We start from the raw sequence: 23,241 nt of genomic DNA, 5'->3' as shown, positions 1-23,241 counted from the left end.
TGAGGGAGGGATGGTAAAAAAACCCAAACAAGCAAACAAAAACCCCCTATCTTGATAAATTTGACTGACTTTGTCTAAATTTAGCTGGATGTCCATGCACAGGGTCAGGTTTGTTCATATAATTTTGGGTTCAATGTGCATGTGTGTGCAATGAATTTTACAAGGGTAGTTTATAGTATTTAATGTTACTTTAGCAACTATGGTTTTACAGGATATGTTAACATTTCCTCATTTCTTACCCTGAAAAAGTAGAGGATTATTGAAGAGCAGAGGTTTTGGAAATCATAGACTTGTTCACTTGCCTTTGTTAGAGACAGTTCACCTCCACAAGGTCAACAGTGCCACTTCTGGCTATTGACCCCTGCAATACGGTTTTGTCCGAAACCCAAGTCCTAAAAGGGAAAATGGGTGTCTTAAGTTTGCTTTTGAGTCAAAAATTCAGCCATTACTGCTTTTAGGCAGCATTTGGAGAAGAGGTCCTGCACACCTGAAGGGGATATTCTTTTATATATGTTTTTTATATGGTGGAGCATAGGCAGCACATGCTGAACAGTAGTTTATAGCTCTGGCACTATATACATGCTTGAGGTTGTGCTTCTTTATGGGAGGGAGGAGCATTAGTTGTTATTTTTTCTTGAACAAATGTGCTTATTTAAATTTCAAAACCACTTATGTTCAGTTGGAGCATTCTGGACATTCAAAAATAGTTTTTGTTGTAATCTCTGAAGACTCCTAATTTTTTTCAGAACTAGTTTATGTCTGTTGAAATATTTTTATTATCGAGTTCTGCCTTAATGCGCTTGACTTATTGCAAAATATTTTCCTGCCCAAATGTTTAATACATGGAAGAATTACAACAGTTAACTCTAGGAAGTTTTTCAATTGAAAGGCAGATATTTGAATTAATTTAAAATTTTGAGTTTTGGCACAGTCATTTACACATGGTTATAGAAAGCATACTTTGTCAATGATTCAGTTATTCTTGAATCATAATAGTTTTAAATAAACCACAGTGCCAGCAAAAATAAATTAGATGTAGTTCCAACTCTCTTTGGTCTGTTCTTCTAGGCACAAAATCAGTGTTATATTTAAGCATCCATCTGTTTTCTTAATCATATCTGATTTAAGCAACAATTACTATGAATTCTTATCCAGTTCCCAAAGCTCCCCTTAGAAAGTGAAGAGAGAGAAGACCACAACTGCATTTCTTGATGATATTCAGCCAGGTTTTTTTTTTGGACCTAAAAATTTTTCCTTTGGGAAGAATGAGATGTAAATATTTAGCTAGGCTTGGAGGAAAATTTCAAATTTGTTTTCATCCGAAGTAGAACAGAAGAACAGTAGAACAGAAGGCTGTGGTGTCTGTAAAGTGCATAGTGAAGCCCAGCTGTACAGCCAGAGATTATGCAGAGCACAGAAATGCTCCTATGGAACATGTATCTCCATCTGGATCACTGCTGAGTGTGTCCCCTGACAGGAGTGGCCTCGCCTCCTGCAGCACGAAGCAGCATGCGCTGAGCTGTGTGGGGGCTCACACCTGACAGCTGCGATGGGTGCTGGGTTCTTGCTGGCACTTTTACTGTCTTAGGAAAGACTTGTTGACTTAACAAATTTCATCTTTGGGGGTGACAAATTCTAATGTTATCAGAGTATTTCTATTTGCCGTTCCTTTCAGCTACCTGCAACAAGGAGTTTCATTTTTCTGGTGAGGCATTACACGCAAGATGAACTTGCTCGTTTAGGTTTCCTGAAAACAGAAATGTATCTCTCTGGCCTCTAATAACAGTGACAGTTGCAGGCTGTTAAACTTCTGCAAGTTTAGAGTGTTTGGAGAAGTAAAAATTCTGACCTGCCCCTCTCTCTTGCTGTCCCAGCAGTGTGACAGCAGTGTATGTAGGTTTGCTGTAGTATTTACCGTAGATGACCTTTTTCCTCTCTTTTCTTGCCCTCGTTTGTGAAGATTAAATGAAACCATTGTGATTAATTTATTCTAAAAAAATGTATTTCAATAAGGGTGTATAAGTTATATCTTTCAATGGCCAGCTAATATTTCTACCTAAAGTAGACAATTCCTTTCCCCTGCTGCAGTCCAAATCCTTTTGACCACTTAAATACACTCTTATTCTCGGGAAGTGGTCTGGACAGTAGTTTCTAAGCCATTCTAATCTGTGGAGAAACTCTGATGCCTTTCATGAGACTGCCAAATACCACAAGAAAGGGCTGGATTTTCCTCCAAGTTCTTCAGTGCCAGATGGATCAAATGATTCCATTTTCCAGGCAAATAAATCAGAAATATTGTAACTTCCTTTCAGATTTTGGGTTTCTCTTTTGCTGGAGATGTGACATATATTTTTAAAATTCTGTATTTACTATCTTCAAAGAGAATCTGCAAGGTTGTTACCTGACCAGTAATTTTTTCCATAAAAGTACCACAAAGTATCCAAAGTCATAGTGGTTCCATTTCAAGGAAGCTGATGAGTCTGCTTTCATGGACTTTGAAGATAACTAAATATTTGTTCTTGTTGTATGAGAGTTTCTTAATGGCCTGTTTTTAGTGAACCTATGCAAAATCCTTCCTTTATCGTGGTTCTGATTTGTTTGCTGGTTAAGTACCCAATTTTTTTGGCTGTAACAGTTTGCCCCTTACTGTTCATTCTGGCACCTTTCCAGAGTAGTAGAAGGATCCTTTATCTTGTTTTTGCTCCACTCTTTTCCTCCTATGGTTCTATGGTTTAATATGATTTTAGATCTTGTCCACACTTCGTATTTCAGACAAGTTGTAACTAGCTCCCCAGCCTTGGAATTATTTTTGGAGTGTCAACAAGCACAAAACCAGCGATTAGTGTTTGCAGTTTTTCAGAAAAATGTTCTGCCTGCTCTTCTGGGGATAGGTAGAACTGTCCATGAAAGCTGCCTGCTTCTTCCATCAGGATCACTGTTTTCAGTTCCTCCATACTGAGGAGAGCTGGAAGGAATAATGAGGAATGGGGACTTGGCAACTGGGAAATCTGGGAGAAAGAATGGGGTCTGGTCTAGGACATCTGGAGAGGTCTGACTATGATTTCTAAGCAGTAAAACTGGAATGAAGGGTGGGAGAGTAGGATGTGGTCTGGTCAGGTCAGGGCTGGACTGGGGTGGCAGAAGAGAATGCTGAAGAGAGACCACTAGAAGTAGGGCTGGGGAAGAGACAACAAATATCAGGCTTGGAGGGCGAAGCAGAAACAGGATTCCTACTCCCAAGATAATTTAGTCACTTTGTGGGAGATGATGTTACCTATAGGATATTTGACTGCTTTGTCACAGAAGTTAAAAAAAAAGTATGTAGTGAATGAAGCAAGGAGTTGCAGGCAGGAGGAAAACACTTCATTGCCCAGGCTGTTACCTCTGATCAGGGAAGTGGATTCTGTTTCTGCCACTGAATTGTGATCCAGTGCATTGCAAGGCAAGTCAGTTAATCTCCTTAGATCATGAAATTTTGTTTTTGCAAGTGCCCATCTTGTGAAGAACAGGCTGAAAGTGTGTAAGGTGCATCTGAAATCAGTTTTCATCCTCATAACATCCAAGTGCTCTGTGATGTAGTGAATTTTAGAAAAGTATTCCTGATGTGTATGGAATTTTTTACCAAAATTAGAAGATTGCTTTTAAATGAAGAGCTTATTCTGGATTTAAGTATTCTACATGTAAAATGGGAATGCTCCTGTTATTTGATGGATTTATTTTTAAGGTGAAATTCTTACATCATTGAATACTCTAACAATGCATATTATAGAAAACTTCATTCTGTTTTATTTACAAAAAGCTTAAAGGTTAGGACACACTTGTCTATACAGGTGCAAGTGCTGGGCATTGAAACTTGGGTGTCCCTGCTAAATTACAGAATTTAATGTAAACCTAATTAACACATCCAGATTTAACTGTCTGGTCCTGTTAGGCCAGAATTATTAAGAGCCAGACATGTTGCACTTCTATGTGGTTTACTTTTCTAGAATGAAAAGTACAGTGGTCAGCAGAGATCCTGCAGCATTGTCAGAGTATTGTCACAGAGGCAAAGTTTCAGCAACTGAACTAATTCAGAATCTTAACTAATGATAGTGTGGTACATAAGACGTAAGGGCTCTGTGTACATCTGTTAGTTTTATCGTGTTACTCATTCTGGCATCTGTAGACTGCCCAGTTGAATGTCTGGAGAAGAGACCTTTCTGATTAACAGCAGGAGTGGGAATCAGATACCACACAGCAAGCTCTTCTTCTGACTCTTGTACAGTTTTTACTGAAGGAATGTTTTATTTGGAAAAACACATCCTGTGAAGCGATCTTCTTTATAAAGATGGTTTTTAAAGCAATATTTATGTTGTTTCCACAGACTTGTTGAAGAAAAATTAGATTGTTCTTTTACAAAAGAGAAAACAGTTTATTTTTAAAAATTCAGATTCATCACATTTTTTTAATTTACTATGGTTTTTTTTCCTAGGCCTCAAAGAAACTGCTGAAGAAATGGTCAAAAACAGGTTGGAAGGAAAGGATAACCTGACTCCATGGCAAAAATACCTAGAGAAGAAGAAAGAAAAAAGAATTCTCAAGAAAAAGAGAAAGGTAATGTTTTTACTGGCCATTTGAGGGGGAGTTGTTTGTTTGTGTTCTTAATTTGTTGTTAATGTTTGTTTCAGATAAACAAAATAATAAATTGCCCAGTTGCCAGTGCTATTTTAAGGTTAGAATATGCAGTGTTCACTCATGTGGAAGTACTGAGAGTACTTCGTCAAACCTACAGAGCAAAAGGATATTCAGCATACTGCTGACCATACATATGCTTACACAAAACATCTTTTATCTACTTGTGCTGCTGTGAAGATAAATGAGTCATAATAATAATTGGCTTTGATTTGCATTCTTAATGCATTAGAAGTGGTCTTTTTGCTACTGTGTGCATATCAATTCGAAGTTCTTATGACAATGGTAATTGTAGTTTTGGGAATTTTGGGGCTAAAATAATACAGACCTGTTTCCCAAAGCTGTAATGGCAAAGAATTAATAGCTACAAAGAACTATTCAAATTTCAAATTGCAAGGGGGAAAAAAAAAAGCATGTGGCACGCAGAATCTAGGTTCTCTAAAGTCTTAAATTACTCTCAATATAACTCACATTGCTGAATTACACTTCTAAGAGTAAGCTCTACACCTTGAGTTACTCTGTGTATGTCAGTTTTAACTGGCACTTGATGAGAAACTTCTTTAAGCTGATGAGTGCTCAAAATGGAGTCAGTAGCACTGTTCAGTAGCAGAGCAACTTTGTCTAGCATAACATTCTTGTTCAGTTTGATAAGTTAAGTCAAGGAGTAAGGTGTATGACACACTACTGCCAGTAAGAAAATTTGTTCTTTTAAATCCAAACTCCAGCTTTTTGAAATTTGCTCCACAAAATGAACTTTCTTACTCAAGTTTGTCCCCAAGCAGAGCTTTTGTGGAACATAAAGTAAGGAGACAACAGTGCTGATCCTGTAATTTGTTGGAATGGTTGTCTGGTGCATCATAATTTGGGGATATGCCTAATAAAAATGTGTGAAAGAGGGTTGAAATTCTTGATTTGTCTTCACTATCAATTTTTAGTGTACTCTGGTGTTAGGATGTTCCACGTACAGTATTTCAGTTTTCATCTTCATAGCTAGCTACTCACAGAACATCTCATTCCAGGGAAACTTAAGTGGTAGTTATATGTTGATTGAAATAATGTTTGTGCTTTGTTATAGGCTAATGCTGAGAGAGAAGAGAGTGAAGATGAACTTCCACCTGATGTTGATCTCAATGACCCGTATTTTGCTGAAGAATTGGAGAAAACAGGTCAGTCAAGACAGGTGACTTCAAAAGTAAATCTGCCCTTTTGTTAAATACTGACTCATCAAAACAAAGTCAGGCTGGACTAAACACAGAGATAGAATGTTCAGAATTAAATTAAGTAGGTGCAATTTGCTTAAAATTGCTGTTCCTGTAAAATTATGCCTATTGTAATACATGGAGTGGTAGGGAATATTCTCTTGGCTTTCACCAGAGACCATTAGTTATCCAGTTTCTGGGGGTGGCTGCTAAAAACAAGCTGCTCCCTGAAGTATTCCAGAGAAAAGAACTCCATTGCCTTTGAAGTCTTTTTCTTTTTATATAGGAAGAGCCAGATATACATAGGTCCCTTTGAAGCTTGGGTCAAGTACAAAAACATCAAATGTTTTTGCATCATAAACAAAGTTGTCTTTCAGAAGAAATCACTTTTCTCTTAGTCTGATACACATTTTTACTGGTGTACTCTTGGTGGCTTAGAAACTCGAATAGTGAAATGTAATATTTTAGAAAACAACTTGCCCAGTTTAGATTTTTAAGATACCTTTTTTACAAGCTTTTTATTCTGATTTTTAAATTAGCTTTTGCCATGGTAACAGCAAATTTGAGTGTGATTTTGCTGAGCAAAATCAATAAAGGTAGGTTTTTGATGTTCGTAATTCTAGGAGCCAGATCCTAAGGGTGGCTTACACATGTATATTAAAAGAAGAAAAATGACATAAAAACAAAAGAAGAAAACAAACATAAAGAATATAGCATCAGATTTACTAATATTGCCAGTCTGTTGTTTGGTTGGGGTTTTTTTGAGCATAGCAATGCAGATCCAGGTTCCATTTAAAAAGGGTAAGTTACTTTTAATTTGATACTTGCCAGCACAGGCTTCTGTCCTGATTGTTAAAATCTATCTTGGGATAAAATAAATAACTAAACCCCAAAATCTGGATGATTTTGTGCTTAGTAATCTGAAATACAGAACAGTAGACTGAGTCCTGTCCATGTTTTAGAAACAAACACCACAGTCCAATGTGTCATGCAGTGCTGTTTTCTACCATGCTTTCCAGGTGGTTTGTGTATAGGTTGAAGTAACTAATTGTAAAGATAACCATTCCTTTCACCAAATTGTTTAATTTTTCTTTAATAGCAAGATTACCTAGGTACTCTCATAGAATGTGTGATGTTCTCTGTGAAATCTCTGAAAAAATGTTTTTTGCTGCATTATGTGAGAAGTTCTTTGTGTCCTAGAGGGGCTCACCAGAGAATGAGCTTATCTGCACATCTTTAAGCCTTGTCCATAACATGGAGAATAGACTTTAATGTTTGTGGAGTCTTAGAAGATAGTAAAATACACATAAAGGTTAAGAAAGTGAAGTTTTTGTCTTCAAGATTACTGATAATTACTGAGATACAGGAGAAAACCAGAATGTGGTTAGCCCTGGAGAGGTTCTAAAGGGACAGTACAGTGGCTGGCTGCGAGCCAGTTTACATTTTAATAGTAATTACATGGCACAGCTTTGGCTTTCACCAAGTTTACCCAGAACAACCTCTGTCTCATAGTTGGGGTTGCTTTTAAGCACAATTTATCCAGTGAGGGAAAATGGGTTACAGTCATCTTTGAACTTGGCTATAATTCTGCCAACTTTGTATTTAGGGTACAGGCAACTTAAATGACCATCCTTTTTCACAAGCCTTCCACAATTCCCCTAAACGATTGAAATTTCACCCTTAAATTGACTGTCAGATTATTTTAGATGATGCTGAAAAAGCACATGATGGGGTTTATTTGCAGACTCATGTGGACCAGTGCAGAAACTGGGGATTTAGTAGTGCTGGATTCACTTGCTGGCTGTAACATGCATGAGTCTTGGGTAGCTTGGTTTCTTTCAAGCTGAGGCAATTGAAGGGAAGCCAGAGTGTAAGGACCAAGGGCCTAAAAACTGAGTGCTTTGAAAGGAAAATTGGAAATTATGGGAAATCTACTGAAGTGTATGTTCCTCGGGTACGTCTTTGTTCCTGATAACTGTTTGTAAAGCAGGCAGTGATTCTTACAGTGTGAGTGCTTCATCTTGGGAGAGGCAAGGTAGAACAAATTCTTTGTGCCTGCTGTGCCCCAAAAGCTGTCTGTGCAGGGCTCATGGTAGTACTTGCTTTGCACAGTTTTCATATGACTTTTTAATAGTACCATGGGCTAAAATGTCAGATGCTGCAGATACATGAGCCTTGATGATGCATTCTAGAAGCTTAACTCTAGTTTCATATTGTCAAGAAAGAAATAATTTGTCACTTTTGTTTTACACTGATGCCCATACTGTTTCAAAAAGCCTTGTAAAACTTGGGTTTGGCTTGGTGTCTTGGTTTTGAAAGACAGGTGTCTGCTAAGGAAGGCAGAGGCCCCCCTTGAAGTGGCAGATGTAACCCCTTTTCCCTCCAAGTTATTATATTTTGAAATCAAGAGCCTTTAGGCGAAGATGTGGGAAATAGGAATAACAGTTCTTTACTATATATATATATATGTGTATAACCAGTCAAACAAAACAACAACAACTATGGCAGTAACAGCAAACAATCACAAACCCAGTCCCAGCCTTCTCGGCTGTCGGGCCCTTTCCCCTCGGGTGCAGTTCCGCTCGCAGCCGGCAGGGGCGCTGGCGGCTCCCGGTGAGCAGGGCAGGTGCGATGGTTCCCCCGCGGCTGCAGGGGGCGCTCCGGAGCGAGCTCGGGAAACCCGCGGCTCTGGTGCCCTGGGATCCCGGGAAGGGATGGAACAAAGGCTTCACAAACCCCTGGGCAGTTGATCCCGGGCTCTCAGGAACAGCAGGCTGAAACGGCAGGCTGGAACGGCAGGCTAGAACGGCAGGCTGGAGCGGCAGGGACGAACGCAAATCCCGGGTGGCAGGCGAGATGTATCCAGATGGGAGAACCCCACGGAGGCCCAGGCAGGCAGGGCGAGCAGGGCTACAGCGTAGCGAAAGCTCGAAGCAGCAGCGGGGCAGGGCAGCCACAGCCCGGTCTCCAGCAGGGCAGGGAAAGCGGCTTTTGGGGTCCCGGCGTTGTTTCCAGCAGGAAGAAAGAACGGCCAAAAAGAAAGAAGCAGCAGCTCCTTGCTCTGCAGCTTCTCTCTCCGGACGCTCAGAGCGAACTGCCCCCACACCCAGGTGTAGACAAAGGAGTAGCCAGGCCCGCCCCACTCCCCTTTTTGTCTTTCTTAAGTACAGCTATTTGTCCCCTAGCAACATGCATATGGGATAAAATTCCTTTAACAGGAAAAAAAAACTAAGACTAAACTAAAACCCCAACACTTGGCCAGTTTCACTGTTACTGCATCAGCTTCTGTGGGGTCTTAGAAAAGGGAGACAGAATGACTCTTGTAGCCTAAACTATTAATAACTGAAAAATTAATAGCTGAATAGTGTTAATTAATAGCTTATTAACATGAGAGCAAGGTCCTGCTTTTGGAGATCACCGAACAGTTTCAGAACACATTAGACTATTAAATGTAGCTTCTGTTGAGCCTTTGAGGAATTCTTCACACATTATTGTAACTTCTATTAGTTCCAAACCATTAGATGCCTTCTCATGATGTAACTTATGACGTATGTAGGAATTGATGGCTTTTTAAAGCCGGAAGGGAGCAGTACGAGTGCAGGGACCTAAGAGCGTAACAACAAAATCAGAGTATACTTGCAGAACCTGTATTTGGAAGATAAAGTAGGTGAAAAGATTAATTTACTGTGTGTCTTTGCAAGGCTTTTGAGCCTGACTCATGTTTCTGACTAAGGCAGATAAGATGTCTTGTGAGGGGAGTTTTTGATTTGGGGTCAGTTTCTGTGTCTGAAGTCTCAAACTTATGATTAGCTTTTACCGTCAGCACTGGAAAGTTGTTGATGCACAAAGTTAATGTTGCAAACAAAATCCTTGAGCTGAGAAAGAGTCGAATGGCAGCTTCAGCGGGGATTACAGCAGAAACTGGATGCTTCTTGTACTGGCTGGTGACAGCTACCAATTGGTTCTGCATAACGCTGAAGTACCTGCAGCTGTAGGTGGGACAAATCTGATTAAAAGATGGCAGTGGGGATGAGGTGCTAGGAAAAATCTGAGGGTATGCAATCAGTTTGCAACAAGTGTGTGTGTGGTGGGGCTTCCAGAATGTATGTGGGAATATGGACTGTGGCAGGAGTATGTTAAAAATACAGAAAATGATGCATTTGTGAATTTTTAAACAGAACCATTTTCAGTGTGATACAAATTTTTGAATCCCTAGGGTGATTTGAGGTCCCGAGCTGGTTTTATTAGCTGCATAGTATCAAAGTAAGAAATAAAGGTTTTATTAATTTATTTATTTTCATGTAGAAGAGCTCAGTTTGATACTAACTCCTGATTCAGCCCCATCTGCATCCACAGAAAACACTGAAGGCATAAGGATCACTTCTGTGATTCCCTATATAGAGAAAGATGAGGGAAGGTGACTTGAATAACTTTCCTTTGGGAATGTGTGGAAAGAAAAGAAATTTACTGATCTAACTTCTCATATAATTGTCTCCAGTTGTATCTCTGTGCTCCTTTTCTGTAGTTTAGCCACTTCTGAAAGATAGAAAAGGTTCCATAATTGTTGAAGTCTTACAGAAGACATTTATTTCTCCCTTCTACACATTAACTTAAATTGTGTAGAGTTTAGGTAACAATATTATATCTGAATCTGATTTTCCTGCACATTTTCTGGAACTACTAAATCAACAGTTCAGTTTTGGAGCTGATGACATTGTGCATCTGGATAGTTTATTTTTTGGTGGTGGTGGTTTGTTTCTTCTGGAAGTCCATATCCAGTTTGGAATCCATGTAGAAGTAGTCAAGGGAATAGTCAAGGCAGAAAAAAAAATATTCCTCAAGAAATATGTCCTGTTCCTTAGTGATATAACTTGACATTTGTCTGGCATGTCTGTATTTCTAGTCTGAGTACAATCCTGTCTTGACAAAATGAAGCCAAATATCTTCCTTAAGAGTACCCCCAGTGGACTGCAGTAAATTGCCTGGGAATGTCATTCCAAGCTCAAAGGTCAGAGTGTGTGGTTCAGGACAGGAAACCTTCTGCTTTTCCTCCTTCTTCTTGATCAAGATCTACAGGCATTCCAAAGAGAATAATTTGGTTTTGTAGGATTTATAAAGAGGTCTGTTTTCATTAGAAGTTATGTTTGACTAATATCTTATGCTGTTACTGTTCATTATGTCTGTCTAATCAGCACTGTGTATCTGAATGCTAAGGGAGTAGGGGAGCTTCCTCAGAACAATATTCAGTCTGAGCAGAGTCAATCATATTTTAATTTCCACTATAAAACACTCTGGGAGTGGTGTGATGTCATGAGTTTGCCTGCACTATTGTGATACTTCTCTCTACTGCCCTTTGAAAAATACAGTAAAACCATGTTTTTGACTTGTTTATGCCACTTGAATGTTGCTGCCTCCTTAAACTGAACAACTGTTCAGTGAACAACTATTTTTATTGCTTTACGTCTTCCTGGTTTTTCTTAACTTTGCAGCCTTTTTACACATCTGACATTTAGATACTGACTGCAAGAAAATGAGATGTACTTAGAAGTTCTAGCTGTAGGTAAATTATGCCCTCATGCGTAAGCTTGGATAAATGTGTTCATGCTCTGTATTTGCACTTAGGTTTAAAGAAGAAGCCAGAATCAGTAGAAAGTGCCTCAGAAGATGAAGATGAAGTTGAAAAACAGAAGGTAAAGTGATGTAAAATGTTGCATTGCATGAGTTCTGCAAGTATTTGTTATGTGTTTGTGAGTGGAACTGCAGAATTTCATAGGATGCCAGTGGAATAAAACTACACAATTTTAATAGTGAGAGCTTTTGGAACAAAAACTACCAAGAAGAAGTTTGTGTGTTGGGCAGTGCGAAGTTTTAATTTTTTTAACATCAGTATTATATGAAACATTTGTGAGTTCAGACTTTGTCCTGTATATTTTTGTCCTTGAAGATTAGTTGCTTGCCATTTTCTTTTCATTCTTTCTCAGAACAAGTTAACTAGAAATTACTTAAATCCAGATATGTTAGTTTTTATTTTGCTATATGAATACTTGTATTAAATTGCATTCGTTAGTTATTTCTAAACTGTGGTGTACAATTTTCAGATGAGATTATTACTGTGTTTGAAAATTGAATGTGGGTATTTGCAATTTTTTAATGTCTAATAAGAAGGAAATCAACTTATATTAATACTACACCTCAAAATGTTAAAAAGAATGTTGTTATGGCTGAAATAATACTGCCCTGATGACCCTATTTGAACTCATTTATGTAAATGTAGACTCATACAGGCTTTATTAATGAGACGTTGAATTTTTTCATAGAAAACTTTCATTGTGTACATGGACTTTCTTATTTTGTAACAGGCTGAAATGGCCCTACTGATGATGGATGATGAGGAGGACACTAGAAAACATTTTAATTATAAAAAGATTGTAGAACAACAGAATTTGAGCAAAAAGAAGAAGAAACTTCTTATGAAAAAGAAAGAATTACTAGAAGATGACTTCCAGGTAATTGTGTACTCCTTGATTTTGTGACTGGAGCAGTTCCAGGAATCTCATTAGCTGTGACTTCTGAAGCAGCTCATGTTTTATTGGGCTTAAAAGCTTTGCTGTCATGGGAAAAGTTTACCTAAAATAAATGCTTCTTTTCTCCCTTCAGGTAAATGTTGCTGATACAAGATTCCAAGCCATGTTTACTTCTCCCCTGTTTAATTTGGATCCTTCAGATCCAAATTTCAAGAAGACAAAAGCAGTAGAAAAGATCCTGGAAGAGAAAGCTCGCCGAAGAGAAGAAAAGGAGCAAGATCTTAAGGAGGCAAACAAGGGCCTGGAGAGCAAGATGGCAAAGAAAGGAGATGTTGCTAAAAAAGTCATAGATCCTGCCCTATCAATGCTAATAAAGTCTGTCAAAAATAAAACAGAAGAGTTTCAGGCAAGGAAAAAGAAGAGATTCAAATAACTGAACTTTGTTTTTACTTGGACTTTAGTAGTCTTAGCCCTTCTAACTGGAGACATCTGTTAAAGTTACTGCAGCCTGCTCTGATTCCTGTCCACCTAAGACGTCCTGAAAAGTCATTTAACTATGTTGGTGAATTTTGAAGTGTTCAGAGTAATAATCACTCTTTTCTTCTGCCACAACAAATACTGTTTTGCACATATGTAAGGAAATGATGGTTTTGGGGTGGTTTGTTTTGTATTATGTCATCTCTGAAAAATAATAGAAGTGCTGAAGATGGCTACAAAAATCATAATTATGGGTTTATTTATAAATAATAAAAACAGTTCTGCAGAGGTTTATTGCTGAGACTAAGTAGTCTTAAAGTTTTTAATTCCACAGAAGTCTGTAAAACATACCTGTCTTGATAAAGAAGGTAATAACTACAAATGGAAGAAATTTTGTATAAAAGTCTTTTGTGGATTTTTAAAAGATTGCATAAATGCTTTATTATTTTCTCCTTTAAATACATGAAGGTAATAGAACTAATTAATGGAAATATTGCCATTTAGAAGTGTTTCATTAACATACTTTGGAAATAAATAGTTGGCCCAGAAGAATTTTGGGTACTAGCTGTGTTTTTTTCTTTCATGCCTAAATGAAATTACATCAAAATTAAACTTTTTGCTACTGTTATTACATTTCCATGAATATGATACTTATACAAAGTCTTCCAATATTGTAAGTGTTAAAAAATAAGGGGGCAGGGAAGGGGAGGGAAAAATCAAAGGCAGATCTAGATGATACAATTTTAGAAACCATCTTGTTTGGCCATGTTAGTGTTGATGATGAAGATATCAAAGGTGCAGGGAGAATACAGTAAGTAGAAAATGATCAGTCTTCCCTGGAGTGTGGCCACTGATTTGTCTTAAGGTTTGGTGTGGGTTGGGGTGCTGTGATTTTTTTAAAGGTTTGCTGTATCAGCTGTAATGGAAATACAACATTGCATTACAAGAAAGACCGAAAACTCTAGAAACAAGGAGCTGAAAGGTAATTTTACATTTTAAAGACATAATTTTTAATTTCTAAGATGTTCTACTCATTTAAACAAAGACTTCTATGAAAACAGAGGTTAAAACTATGGATAATCAAAGCTAGTGTTTATATCAAGTAAATTTATCTCAGTATGTAAAGGAGATGAGAGAGCTGGATTAGCACATGGGTGGCTGTAGAGTGGCCAAAGGTGTTAAGGAACATAATATACAAATACAGGTGGAGATGGATTTTACAATAAGTAAAGAGTGTTTTGCAATGATGTGCCTGTGGAATACTTGCAGACCTCAAATGCTTTAAATGTAATTACTCTTCATAAACATTTGAACATCTTCAGAGTCACTTTGTTTTAATACTGGGTCCATAGAGAGTCTCCCGTAACTTTGTTTAGTCATTTGTATGGAAAACAAATTTGTTGGGAAATGAAAGGCAACAGCAAACTGCACTCTCTTGAATCCTCTAACCCTGCCGAGTTCTACCAAATATTCTGTATTATCAGTACTTTTCAGCTCGGTGCTTTTATAACGTCACTGGAAATCAACGTGGAATTGGTGGATCTCTGCTCCTCCAGAATGCCCGGATATGCTGAGTGACTCACTGGTACAAAACTCTCCAACAGAACTTCTGTACTCCTGCAAAGCCTCTGTCCTTGACACTAACTTTGCTGGAGGAGTCATTTGAAAAATCTGGTTATAAAATTAAAAAGTCACAAATTGTGAGGACTTCTAACTGAAATTAGGTGGTCGAAATTATGTTGTGTCTTCCATGTATGTATGCTGGCTACTTTCTCCTGTTAGGAAGCCTGGCCTCTACTTGGATGTCATAGCACGACAAAATGCATGGAAAGATGAAGGCAGACTTCACAGTGATTGTAATTATTGGTTGTAATAATTATTTTGTTGTATGGTAAGATGTACTGGGTATCCTGTAAACGCTTAATGTATGATAATTTTATGTAATCAGAAGTTTTTGTTGTTGTTTTTGTTCTCAAGTTACTGAGTGCTGAGGGGGCATCTTAGTTGGGAAGAACTGGGGAACTTCAGGATCTGTCCTAGCGTGCGTCTTAGATGGGAAATTCCGTTTGTTTATAAAATTATTAGCTCTAACACCTCTTTTTCTTCTTCCCCTTAAAAAAAAAGTTTTAATTGCTAGTTAGTATCATCTAAGCTCCATGATTCCAGATCAATGTGAGCAAAATCTGACATGTTTTCTGTGTCTCCAGCAGAAGCATATCTTGAAAGTCTGGTAAGAATCTAGAATTCCCTGCAATCCATATCCCTTGGTGTAAACAAAACAAATGATGGTTTTGACCATCTCATTCTTTTAAACGTGAAAATTGGATCTAGAAGTTCCAACCTCTGAACTTTAAAATATGGTATTACTTTTGACTTTCACTAGATGTCATGTAACCAGCAAAAGTGAAGGCAATGAAGTAAAATAACACATTAAAAACCAGGACTGTTAAAAGTGAGACAAATAATTTTTCTAGCAACTTACAGAGGTCTATTATAAAGTAATTTGTCTCCAAGTTGGCAGCCAGCAGAGCTCACATTGAATGTAAGCCAGGCCTTTAAACCTCTAATATTACGACTGGAAATCACAAGAGGGTTTGATTTATGTAAAAACTGAGGAAGATCAGACAACAAGAGATGAACAGCCATGTATGTTTTCAATCATTCCTTCCATCTAAAAATTAAATGTATTATTTCCAATTCATAGCAGGTTGGCTTTTTGTTCTTTTCATATTTTGATAGAATCCAGAAATAACAGTAAGTTGTGCCATCACATACTTTTTTAGCTAACAAAGCAAACAACCAAAATACTGTGGGTTTTCTAAATAAGGTCTTAGAAACCTACGTTATATGTGACCTATATTTAAAAGTACTAATTAATTTGCTTTGTGTTTGTCTTAAATCATGTTCAATGCCTTAGTCAGCTCTGATAAAAGCAACACTGGTACCTCTGATGGCACAGTAATTTTCATTAATTCCTAGAGTACTTTAAAGAACTGTTACTTTCTTAATGTAAAAATGGACCTTTTCATGTAGAGGACTATGTTACTGCATTCCTGTAAGAAGCAAGACCAAGCGGCAAAAAGGTGTATTCTGAAGTTTTCTGTCCTTAACATACAGCATTATAAATGAGAGTATTTTTGTCTGGATTCTGGATCCAGTCTAGATGAATGTCACCTAAGGTCATTACTACTTTGTCCCTCATCACTAACATATGAGTAATCCCTACTCAGGGCTGTTCCAGCTCTGTATTTCAGCCATGCAACACTGCTGAGTTTTAAACAACATTGCTTGTAGCCTCCAGTGAGCCCACTGGCAAACCCTGCTCCTCTCCCATCCTCATAGACACCCGATCCGACGGCTGGTTGCCACATTTTCATGGGCAATTTTCATGCCAAATTTTCATGGGCAAATGCTCCTGGACTTCGTCCCATGAGCTCCTTGGCACTGCACAAATCCTTTCGCATTGAAATCCTGCCCAGTGCACTTAGACCTTTCTCCTTTTGTGTTTCTGGGACAAGGTAGGAGGGAAAGGACGACTGAGGCAGATGGGGTGTGTAGTGACTTCTGACAGTGGGATCAAAGATGGGCATTGTAAGTGTGAGCAGAAAAACTGCCCAGTGCAGTCAGCAATTCGTGTGGCTGAACCGCTGCTCAAAGGGGCTGGCAGGTGGTCCATGAAAAATGCAAGTTAACAGAAGTGGTTACCAAAAGGACTGTGAATAGCAAAGGGACTGGTTTAGGGCGGCTGTGATTGCCACAGGTGATTAAGGCTGAAATCAGTTCTGTGGAATGTAAAACGCTCAAGCAGAAGCTGCTTCCCTTCCTCATTGCCCTGTCTGCTTTTCCCCTTAGGTTAATGCCTGGGCTCTCAAAGAGGGAGTAGATCCATGAGCTGGCCCAAGAATGGATGCCTTGGGCTTTGGAGGACTTAGGGACAGGTTGGCCCTTTTCCTTAGCAGAAGTAATGACTGAGCAGCATCAGCAGGGAGAGAACCTGAGATGTGCAGGGATGAGCAATGCCTCTGGTAGCCAAGAGTTTAAGGGTGTCCTTGCAGTTGGAGTGGGAAAGAAGGTCTGTAATTTCTGAACCAAGCAGAAGTTAGACTTTTTTTTTCACACATTTCTCGTTTGGTGAATTTTAGAGCTCCCTATCAGGAAACTAAATACAAGTGCCTAGGAACCAAAACCACGTCAGAGTGAAAATCAAGCACAGTACATGTGAAATCAGCTCTGGCATTTGTTGCAGTTACCTAAACAGATCTTTTTCTTTAAGCTCTAATCTGATGTGAAAATACCATGTTAAGGGAAGCAGTCTTCATTATTCTATACTTTGGTGTCCAAGTGCTCAACTTTGCAAAATAACTGTTTTGTTAGCAGGGTATTAATTTTAATTTATTTTAATGAAATAAAAGCCACAACCTTTATGCTCCAGAGAAGCTCATCTGTATCATGAGATCCATCATCTCAATCCAGAATAGGAGACTGGGCACTTCAGTGAACATCCCAAGTGTAAGCAGGGAACAATTCTGTGCTCTGTATGCCCTCTAAGGAGGAGTAGAAATGCTTCACAGGGTGGTGGCATACCGCTACTTGCAGCACTTGTGTAGTAAAATCAAAACAGGTGTAGCAGACCACACTTAAAAGGAATATAAATCTATCACTTAAGTTACCTGCTTTTCTTAAGAGGCCCAAAATTTACCTTTGATAGCAAAGTAAGTTGACTTGGTAAACAAAGATGATTTTGTCACAGAATAACAGCCTTGTTTTTCTGTGAGATACAATTTCTGAAGACAAAAAGTACAAAATACAGAAAAAGGGTAACAGTAATGAATTTAGTTGCGTATTAAGATGTAGTTTCAAAATGCAAATTCTGTTCTAAGATAAACCTGCACTGATTTTTGTACTGATCTCAACTTCACCAAAATGTGAATTTGCTGATAGAGCTCATGAGCTTGTCTGAGGGATGAGAATGGGTATTTTTTTTTTCCTCGTTTTGAATCTTGAAGATCAGAACTTCCCCAGTAAGAGAATGATTCTGCTAATTATTCTTAAATCGTAGTGAACTTAGGAATCTTGAAGTCTCTCTGTTGCAATGGGATCAGTATCACAGAATTTGAAGAGTAGGATGCTGTGAAGACTTCCTACTGAAATTGTATCATACCCTGAGTGCAATAAGCCAGTTTGGGTTTGGACGAAATCATTAGCCATGGAGAACTGCAGAGAGCAACCAAGGAGGTCAAAATCCGTAACAATAATGAGATGATCTAACCTGTGGAGAAAGCCTAGTTCAGGAGTTAGTTGCCAACTTGACCTGTTTTGCCACAATATGTATTCTTAAACTGTCATATTTAAACCTTCACCATACTTTGTGGGCATGAAGAAGAATGTTCGCTGATTCTGAAAACCAGTTTTCTGTGAGTCTTGGCTTCCTGATTTCCTGTAGCTGTCACTGGGAGATGACTGTCCTACCTACTGCAGTGGCCAGTATCTACCCAGTATGCATTCACCTCACTGTTCAAGGAATAAAGACAAAACCTTGCAGGGATTTACTACTTGTGGTTATTTTGGCAACAAGTGATGACTGCATTTTTTAAGTTGCATTTCTCAAAAGTCCCATGTCTTATGATTTGGCCCCCCTGAAAAGCTGGCTGACAGATTGCAATCACACCGAGTTAGAGCTTTCTGAGCTGCAATGGAATGAGTGTTGGAAATAATCACGTGTGGGTGTTGAGCAGCCGGGAGTATCTGGAATGCTAAATAGACAGGTCCAGGATGCTGGAGTATTTTCCTCATCTGAAGTAGCTCATTATCTGGAAAAAACATTATTTTACTGGCTGGAAGTCAAAGAAGGGGCCTCTTCATATGGAGAGGAAGCAACAAGCATGCCTGGAGGAGACTGCAGGCTTATTTATGCTACCTGCGAAGATCAGCCAGTCTTTCAGGGGGATTGATGATGTGGTGTTTGAGTGGATTGATTCCAGCCTTCAGTTGCTATTCTCCTCTTGCATGCAATCATCCAGGTAATAGTTCCTGTTTGTATTTCTTGGTGCATTCAGCTTCTTTTTCTGTTGACTGTAGAAGTGAGTTGCAAAGTTCCTAACTGAAGATGGAATGGTTGATATAGGGGTGTATTTCTATGTGCTTGCCTTTTTTGCTGTTCTCTTTTCCTTGTGGCCACTTCCCAGACACATCCTTCATTAAAGCATTAAAGTTGTCTCGAATTGATTGTTTAAGGGTGTCCTCTCACCTGGGTTAAAAAGGATAGAAAAGGGATTTGAGTCTTCTCCTCTTCTACTGCCCTTTCCCAGCATCTCTGTCCTTAACAGGTGTCTGAAAGTACTGAAGCCTCCCAAACCAAAGGCTCAGGAACTTATTGCCTGGAACATCTTTTGTAAAACCTCATTGAAGTCTAAGGACTTCAATAGCCACTTTTACCCAGAATAAATTAAACGAGCAGATAAGCTCTTTATCATATTAGGAAGTAAAACCAGTAGAGCGTGCTTCAAAAGACAAAGCGCAAGAAGAAATCTAAAAATAATCAACAAGAAATTGAACAAAAAACCCCAAAGGCTTTAAAACACAGCTGGAATCTTTGTAAAAGGAATAAAGAAAACCTTTCACTTCAAACCTGGATGCTGTGGAATGATTTACAGAACGAGAACACCTTTTTATTGGAGTAGCAACACAAATCTACAGAAAGGTAAGGACCAGAAAATAGGAAAAGAACCCCAAGAAATATTTGGCCAGTTTGAAAACTGTCACTGGCAGCAGAGGACAAGTTAAGTAAAGGCATCAAAAAACAAGTGAAAACAGACATTTGGATTTGAAATCCAGTTCTGGAAAATGGTACAGGACCAAATGCTGACAAGGCTTTAGCTTCCCCCTAAAGAACGAAGGGCTCCGTGATACTGTCTATCTATCAGTGTGACAGCTCTACCTCTGGAATTTGAACCTATTGCCAACTTCAAGGAGATTTGACAGTCAGGTCAAGTCAAAATATGTGTAGCTGGGAGTCAGACACATGTTGTGCTGCCTCTTTCTTAGCCACACACGGAACAGCTGGACAGAGAAAGGGAAAATGGGAGACAGAAGGTGCTTAGGACCTTACACAGGACAGAGAGGTGAATGCACAAGGTCAAATCAAAGCTGCCTCAGTGATGGCCAATGCTGTGCATCGAAGAAGGGCTGCAGCCAGAAGGCAAATGCGTTGCAACACTTCCACAACACCCTCCTTTTCCCTCAAATCAGTCTGTCCTAGCTCAAATGTACCTATTGCCATTTAAGAAGCAAAAAAAGTACTTTGAGGTGTCTCCTTGGTTCACTTCAGCACTGTCAAGAATAACAAGGGCTTTAAAAAAAAAAACCACAACAAAAAATATGGAAACAAAGCAACTCGCAACTGGGATTTGGACCTCAGGTTAAAATCTGTGAAAGAAGGCCAAAGATCTTCTGAGGGTTTGTGGACTGCATATTTCCTTGTAGTTTTGTCCAACAGAATAGGAAGCACCTGGTAATGTGGAAGACAAAAGCTGCTCTCCAAAAGCCACATAATTTTGTGTGCCAAAAACTTGTGTTGAAAAAGACTTGCATTTGTTCCTGACATATCTTGCATTGTTAAAAAAATGTAAGGCTGGTCTTTGAAAAAATAAGTCAATAATACAAAAGTGGAAGCACATTTTTATTGGGAAAAAAGCCATAATAAGTGTTCCTGTCACTATTAGGCAGGCCAGGAAGGAGCCTTCTGAATTCCTGGGGGAGATCCTGTGTAGGACAATTAGGATGTGGTGGAGATGAAATAAAATCTGGGGGTGAAAAAGTTAGTTTCCAGATGTCCCTATCCACAGCAGGGGCATTTGGCCTAGATGTTCTTCAAGGCTCCATCCAACTCAAACCATTCTATGGTTCTATGGGTTTTTTTTTGGTTCTTGCCAGTTCAGTGCAAGTTCCTGTTAATGTCTAATACACAATATAACCTGTGTTCGCCACAAACATGAAAGCAAATGACGCTTTTCTTGATGATGGCACGAAGTGTAAACAATCTGTTACTAGTTATTATTTGCTACGAAATGTATTTGGGCTAGTGAATGAAATTGGTGTTACAGGAAGTCCTGTAGTCAGTGCTGCAGAAACATAATTTGTCAAAATTCGCTTAAAAAACTTAAGTCTGGCGGGCGAGCTCCTGCCGGCTGTCGGGTGGAAACGAAGCCCGCTGCTGAGGGCGCTGAGGGCAGCGCCGGTGAGGGGGCCGCGCCCAGGCTCTCCGCGTGCCGTCAGGGCCGGGCGGCGGGAGAGGCGGCACCGCGGCGCCCCTCGGTCGCTCTGCCCGGGTGAGGCCTCGCTGTAAAACCTGAGCCCGCCTGAGCACAAACAGCGCCGCGCTGCTGGTGCTGAGGCACAGCCATCGGAGTGTCGGCCCGGCCGCCCTGCGCTCCGCTCGCCCCACGGCCGCTCCCTTGACGGGCTTTCGGGCCCTGCAGGGTCTCCCGGGCGGGAGGGGGCTGCGAGCGGCTGAGCGGTCCCTGCTGCCTCGGCGTGACCCTCGCGTATGTTTGTCTTTCTCCCAGCGCCTGCTTAGCATTCAAAGTTACTTTTGCAGTGCGGTCAGGGCTTTGGGCGGCTTCCACGAGACCAGATTGCTCAGAGCTCCGTTCAACCTGGCCTTGAATGCTTCTAGGGATGGGGCATCCACAGCTTCTCTGGGCAACCTGTGCCAGTGCCTCACCACCCTCACAGCTAGAAACTTCCTCCTAATATCTAATCTGAACCTATGCTCTGTCTAAAGCCATTCCTCCCTGTCCTGTTACTCCATGCTCTAGTGAATAGTCCCTCTCCATCTTTCTTGTAGGCTCCCTTCAGGTACTGGGAGGCCACAGTTAGGTCACCCCTGAGCCTCCTCTTCTCGAGGCTGAACAATCCCAGTTCTCTCAGCCTTTCCTCAAGGAGAACTGCTCCATCCCTCTGATCATCTTGGTGGCTTCCTCTGGACTCACTCTAACAGCTCCATGCCCATCCTGTGCTGCAGACCCCAGATCCTGGACACAGCACTGCAGGTGGGGTCACATTTGAGTGAGACAGAGGGGCAGAATCCCCTCTCTCACCTGCTGCCCACAGGGCTCTGGATGCAGCCCAGAACAGGGTTGGTTTCTGGGCTGCCAGAGCACATTGCCACCTCATGTCCAGCCTCTCATCCACCAGCACCCCCAAATCCTTAAACGATTTTTATTCATGTTCTTCAGGAGTCACACTACTGTGTATTCCTCCACTGTTTCTGTAGCTATACGGATGTAGAACAGGGAACTGTGTAACAAGGAGGATCAAGATCAGGACTGATGAAAGTATAACAGCCAGGAAGGAGAACTAATAAATACTAGGAGAACGTTGAAAGTGAAAGGATGGGTCGAATGTGATCTTACAAAGGGGAAGCAGCAATTTCTTGAATGAAATGGAAATGAAGAATATTTTGAGATGGAAGTGGTTTGACCAAACTGACTTGATGTGGAGGAAGTGTTATGAAAGTATTGAGATTAAGTCAACCATATGTAAAAACAAATATATCGTGACACACAAATATATGCAAAGGCCTAATTAGGATTCTCAGTCTGATGTTACGCTCCTAGTTAAAGTGGCATCTCTATCCTCATTTTCAAATGCAATGGCAGATCAAGATACAGCAGTGGGCTGAGGCAGCCACACACTCACACCCTCTGGCCTGGCCTTGCCTTGACATTCCCAGCCTCTGGCTGCCAGGCAACAGCCTTGTGACATCACAGCTGATGCCACCACCTTGCACAGACCCCGTGGGCACTGCTCGGCTCAGCTCAGGGTGAGGGCGAGAGATCGCAGCTCCTCAGGCAGCTCCGCCATGCTCCGCCCGGGGCTCTCCCTGCTCCTGGGGCTCTGCGTGGCCTCGCTGCTCCCCAGCACCCTCAGAGCTCACAGCTGTCCCAGCAGGAACACGGCCCGGCTGCACGTGCCAGCCCAGGACGTGCAGCAGCCGGACACTGGCACAGGCAGTGCCAGCCTGTGGTTGGTGCAGGTGCACTGCTGCACCTTCTTAGCCCTGTCCCTGCTGCTCGCCGTGCTTTGCCTTGGATGCAGCCTCCGGAGAAAAGCCGAGAGGCAGCGCAGAGAGGTGAGGGCTGGGGACCAGGCAGCTGGGATGGTGCCAGGGGGCCAGGAGCTACAACGTGTAGGGAGAGGACTGCCAGCCCCTGTGCAGAGGAAAGCCTGGGCAGGCACCAAGGGTCCTCTACCTCTTCCCCAGCCCTGTGCCCGAGCCCAGAGGCAGAGGTGGGGCTCAGCCCCCTTCCTCCCAGGAGGAAACAAGGACAGGCTGAGGCACAAGAACAAGACAGATCCTGCCCGAGGTC

General features: G+C 40.6%; 1 protein-coding gene across 2 annotated transcripts in view; it reads left to right on the top strand.

Moving 5' to 3' along the window:
* Positions 1 to 14,818, top strand: part of ESF1 (ESF1 nucleolar pre-rRNA processing protein homolog) — a 32,780-nt gene extending 17,962 nt beyond the window's left edge. The window contains exons 10-14 of one of the 2 annotated variants that reach the window (XM_010403063.4): positions 4,472 to 4,593; positions 5,747 to 5,837; positions 11,493 to 11,560; positions 12,230 to 12,376; positions 12,528 to 14,818. In XM_010403063.4, the coding sequence (XP_010401365.2) occupies positions 4,472 to 4,593; positions 5,747 to 5,837; positions 11,493 to 11,560; positions 12,230 to 12,376; positions 12,528 to 12,827 (728 nt within the window). In that variant the 3' untranslated portion in view covers positions 12,828 to 14,818. The remainder of the gene's footprint in view (positions 1 to 4,471; positions 4,594 to 5,746; positions 5,838 to 11,492; positions 11,561 to 12,229; positions 12,377 to 12,527) is intronic. The other variant, XM_010403062.4, reaches the window with a different exon arrangement.
* Positions 14,819 to 23,241: the final 8,423 nt, after the last annotated feature.

Source organism: Corvus cornix, chromosome 3 (genome assembly GCF_000738735.6).
Source record: "Corvus cornix cornix isolate S_Up_H32 chromosome 3, ASM73873v5, whole genome shotgun sequence".
In the NCBI taxonomy this organism is placed as follows: domain Eukaryota; kingdom Metazoa; phylum Chordata; class Aves; order Passeriformes; family Corvidae; genus Corvus; species Corvus cornix.
The sequence above is the reverse complement of the archived record's forward strand: the minus strand, read 5'-3'. Positions and strand labels throughout refer to the sequence as shown.